Source organism: Zea mays, chromosome 4 (genome assembly GCF_902167145.1).
Source record: "Zea mays cultivar B73 chromosome 4, Zm-B73-REFERENCE-NAM-5.0, whole genome shotgun sequence".
In the NCBI taxonomy this organism is placed as follows: Eukaryota; Viridiplantae; Streptophyta; class Magnoliopsida; order Poales; family Poaceae; genus Zea; species Zea mays.
This window is the reverse complement of record NC_050099.1, coordinates 18921186-18925550: the sequence shown is the minus strand read 5'-3', so window position 1 is coordinate 18925550 and position 4365 is coordinate 18921186. Positions and strand designations below refer to the sequence as shown.

At 52.1% G+C, this 4365-nt stretch overlaps 1 protein-coding gene across 1 annotated transcript; it reads right to left on the bottom strand.

Moving 5' to 3' along the window:
• Positions 1-1118: 1118 nt before the first annotated feature.
• On the bottom strand, positions 1119-3634 carry LOC100216597 (uncharacterized). Its single transcript, NM_001143011.1, has 7 exons — positions 2920-3634; positions 2627-2827; positions 2465-2530; positions 2312-2380; positions 2124-2201; positions 1717-1995; positions 1119-1574 (listed from the first exon to the last, which is right to left on the bottom strand). Exons 1-7 carry the CDS (start codon positions 3532-3534, stop codon positions 1473-1475), a joined length of 1410 nt encoding a protein of 469 aa, NP_001136483.1. The 5' UTR covers positions 3535-3634; the 3' UTR covers positions 1119-1472.
• Positions 3635-4365: the final 731 nt, after the last annotated feature.

Below are 4365 nucleotides of genomic sequence, written 5' to 3'. Positions count from 1 at the left end.
AACGCCTAGGAACAGGCCCGGACATTATATATATATATATATATATATATATATATATATATATATATATATATATATATATATATATATATATATATATATATATATATATATATATATATGAAGGGGTACAACCGATTGTGCGTATCATCAATCGAACCAATCAATCAATCTACTTTATTATCTTTGTTCTTCGTCGCATTAGGAGTAGGCGTAATTTAGACCTAGCTTAACTTTTCCCCCATCTACAATTTCCGTCCCTCGCCTAGGTACGTCCGGGGTGGCCTACCGATCCCAGGGCATCCCCTGGAACTCTCCTCTCTGACGGGGTCCTTATCGAGAGGCGAGATTTAGGGTTCGTCAACCCTCTCCTCAAGCGCGGACCGTCTGGCCTAGGGCGCGGACCTTTCGCTGACGAGCAGAGGAGACCCGCTCCTGCAGCAGGGTCGTAGACCGTTCGCGCCGTTGCAGAGAGCACCGTCACGCGGTACAACCCCCAAGTGTTTGGCTTTGAATCGGAGCCAACACTATGCTATGGTTATTGCCAATGTTCTGCATCATGAGAAGAACATTTTTCGGATTTCCATTACTAATAAGTACCCAACAACCTTTTCCATGCACATAATTGAACGTTCTTAGCATCACTACTCGGAACCTTAATAATGCGACCTAACAGAGCAACTGTTTTTTTAATGTTTGTTTTATAGACTATCATCTAGGCCGACCAAAGCTAAAAGGGAATTTTGTAGACACGACAGTGGCGCAAACACATCATTGCCGGCCGCGATTGAAGGCCGCGGACCACGTCAGTTGCGCTCATCATGCAACCGAAGGGCTTTTCTCTCTTTTTTTTTCTCTGCTGTGCAGGCAGCAGCAGTTTGGTGCTTGGGTGGCTGGCAGAGAATCGAAATATCAACCTACATCCCATGCCTCGCTTTGCGGATGAGATAAACAAAGGCATCATCGTAAGACGCTGAAAGGGGGGGTTAGGATTCTTTCTACCTAGAGTGGTTGACAGGCACCAGCTCACGCATTAGCTTAGCTTAAAGGGCCATGATGCAGGCATTAACAAAACGATGTAAGGTAGTACCAACATGCATGAAACTCCCATAAAGCATCGTCCAGCAGCTGTTGCCTCACATGTATATAAAGTTTCGTCAACTTGATGTTTATGAGAGTATAAGCATCATTACATTACATTACATTAGATCAAACTGCAAATTCGTGCGGGGGCCCAAACGCAATGCAACAAACAAAGCGTCTTCTTTTCGCCTTTTTTTTGTGTGTGTGTGTGTGTTTTCTTGGCCTCTGCTACTGCTGAGCTGGAAACTCAAGTGTGAGGCGATTAGCGTGTGACAGTCCTGTTGCTATGTACAATCATGGAGAATGTCCAATGATTGGAGCCTAACCCCTGCCGTCGTCATGTGGCGATCGGTGAAACTGAACTGTCCGTCCGTCCGTCCGTCCGCCAATCAGATCGGGCCGCCAATGATCACGTGTCGCCCCCGGAATCCCATCAGGACTAGGCTCTGCAGATCATCATCGCCCTCTTCCCACAAGCTCCTCCCCCCCATCTGAAATTCACGGCAGGTTTCTCACCTCTTCGCCCTTGACGCGTCACGCGTCCACAGTTTTGGAGTGGATCGATCGCACAGCTAGCGATACGATCGAGATGGACGAACTTGGCAAATAAGCTTGCTGTACGTACGTACGTACCTGGGGACTCGCGTTCTCATCAGCAGGTCCTTCGAGTGGCCGCCGCTCCGCGGTGCCGGCGTGGTTCACGGTGGCCGCCGACGAAGGAGGAGCCATTTCGAAGGCTTTGGCGTCCGACGCAGCAACGCCCAGCCGCGCGGCGGTGCCGGGAGCTGGGGGCGTGGTGGTGTAGCAGAACGCCGGGCTCGAGCCCTCGAGCGCGTGGTAGGCTGCTGGCAGTGGCAGTGGCTGCTGTGCCATGGAGATGGAGGACGTCGCGGCGGCGCACATCTTGTTGGCCTGCAATCCGTTACGCATATAGTTCTCAAGAAATGGGCAACGCGATCAAAAAGGAAGATCATCCACTACTTCATTTCATTTCGAGTGGTGGTGGTGAGGAGGAGTAGGAGGAGGAGGAAATTACGTACGTCGTCTCTGGGGACGAAGCTGTCGTCCGCGCCGAGTTCGAGGCGCGGGTTGACGGTCGACAGCTTCATCGACAAGAACTGTCGCGAAATCAAGAACCGTCTTGCTCAGATTCAGAAGCTACAGCTCGTACTTTGTTTTACAAGAGAGTTCTTTAATGTCCGATACAGAGGAGACAGACTCTACGCACCTCTACTTGCCGTTGCAGCGACTGCACGTAGTTTATGATCTCGTCCAGCATCACGGCCTTCCCGGTCACCTTCACGAGGAATGGATCTTTAAAAAAATCATCCTCTGCGTGAAATACGTGTCTACTTCGACCGAATTCTCGTCGACATCTTACCTTGCTGCAGCCCGGCACGAGGTCCTGCAGTAGCTTCATGCGCTCGCCGATCTTCTCCCTCCTCACCTGAAGAGAGAGCCAGTCAATGGCAATTGGCAACCATCTTCACCTAATGTTTTTTTTTTCAAGAAATGCAAGCAAAGGTGTCCGCCGGCGGCGTACCCGCTCGGCGAGGCTGTGGCTGTCGGTGGCTTGGCCCCGGCGCGCGCGGACGTGGATGTAGTCCTTGGGTGGCTCCGCATCCGCCGCCACCAGCTCCTTACCCTTGCCACTGCCACGCCATCCCTCTCCGGCCGCCGGCTTCCGCTCCTCGTCCGTGGAGAGCTTGCATTTCTTGGCCCTCGTCTCTGCAGTCTCCCGGGACTTGGTAGTTTCCGACATTTTCAGAGACGGACGTGGTTGACAGAGGGAGGTGTCAAAATGGCCAGACAGTAGACACAGATGGTTGGGATTACCTCGGGTGGAGCCGTGGTGACCGCTTCCTTGGCCTTGGACTGCTTGCTGCTCGTGCCCGACGCCTTCCGCTTGCGGCAGGGGCCATCGCACGCCCCATCGCCCGCGTGCTGTTTAGCAGCAGCGCCAGGCGAGGGCGCGGGCGCGGGCGCCGGAGCCTGTTCGCGGAGAAGCGACTGGCTGCTGGCCACGCGCGAGAGCTTCCTACCGGAGGCCGGGAAGCACGACAGTCTTTCGGCGCGCTCCGCGTCCCCGGCGAGCACGCACGGCGCCACCGGCGTACTGTGGCACGACACGTACCGCGATGACGGCGGCGACGGGACGCTGACGCCGAGCCTGCTCGCGAGCTGCTCCATCATGGCGGCCTCAACGGCATCTGCTCCTCCTACGGCGGCCGCCGCGAGCGACGATGGCGGTGGCGGTGGCGATTGCGACTGCGACTGCGACGGCACGATCGCGCCCACCGCAGCCTCGTGTTGCCACCCCGCACCGGCGCCCATAAGCGCGTGCGGCACATGTACCAGCAGGGGATCGAACGGCGCGGCGCCGGCGGCTGCAGCATGAACAAGAGGCCAGGAAAGCTCGTGGAATCCCCCGAGAAAGCCGTCGTGCGCCATCGCTGCTTGCTGTGGGGGTCGTCCTCGAGCTCCTCGCTGCGTAAATGTATGCGCGCGCGCGAGTGCGTCCGTCTGTGCCGTCGCGAGGACGGCGGTGGTGTCGGAGAGTGCGCGTTGTGGTGCGGAATTAGTGGGTGCTTTAGGGGGGCGCTTCCTGCTGTTGGGTGGGTGATGGGCGCCTATGTAACTAATGATATGTACTTCTGAATTTCCATTTTTTAATAGAAATAGTGTTAAATTCGTTTTTTTCGAACATGTTTTTTATTTTTTATTTTTCTGGCTTTCCTAAAATCCATATGCATATAAATAGATGGATAACACAAAAATATATATAATGGTTACATAACACAAAATTTAAGAAATTATATAGTATTCATCGTACTCTTAGGAACCGTTTGGTGACAAGTGATTGAAGTAGATTTGAATAGCAAGGGATTTTCCCCATATATCTCTTCCAAACCCCTTGCCACCAAACCAATACTTGGTGTTAATATGGACCTTTGACTAGAGGCCTTCTCCCCCATAGTATGAGTAAGATTCCTTCTTAGAGATTTTGCATTGGATTATACTCTTTTCCTTGAGTAATCCTACCGCCATCAGGGCCTTCCTAAAAGTCACTTAGAGAGGGGGTGAATAGGTGATGCCTGAAAAAACAACACTTAACCACAAACTTGGATCACAAATGGAAAGTTTGTGTAAAACTAACATCCAAGAGAGTGAGGAGAGAAGTTCTCTTCACTTGATTGCTCTTATAAAATGTGAAATTAACTTAGAGCAATATTGAAGGTAAATAGAAGAACTTAGAGAGGAAGATACAATCACAAAGAGAAA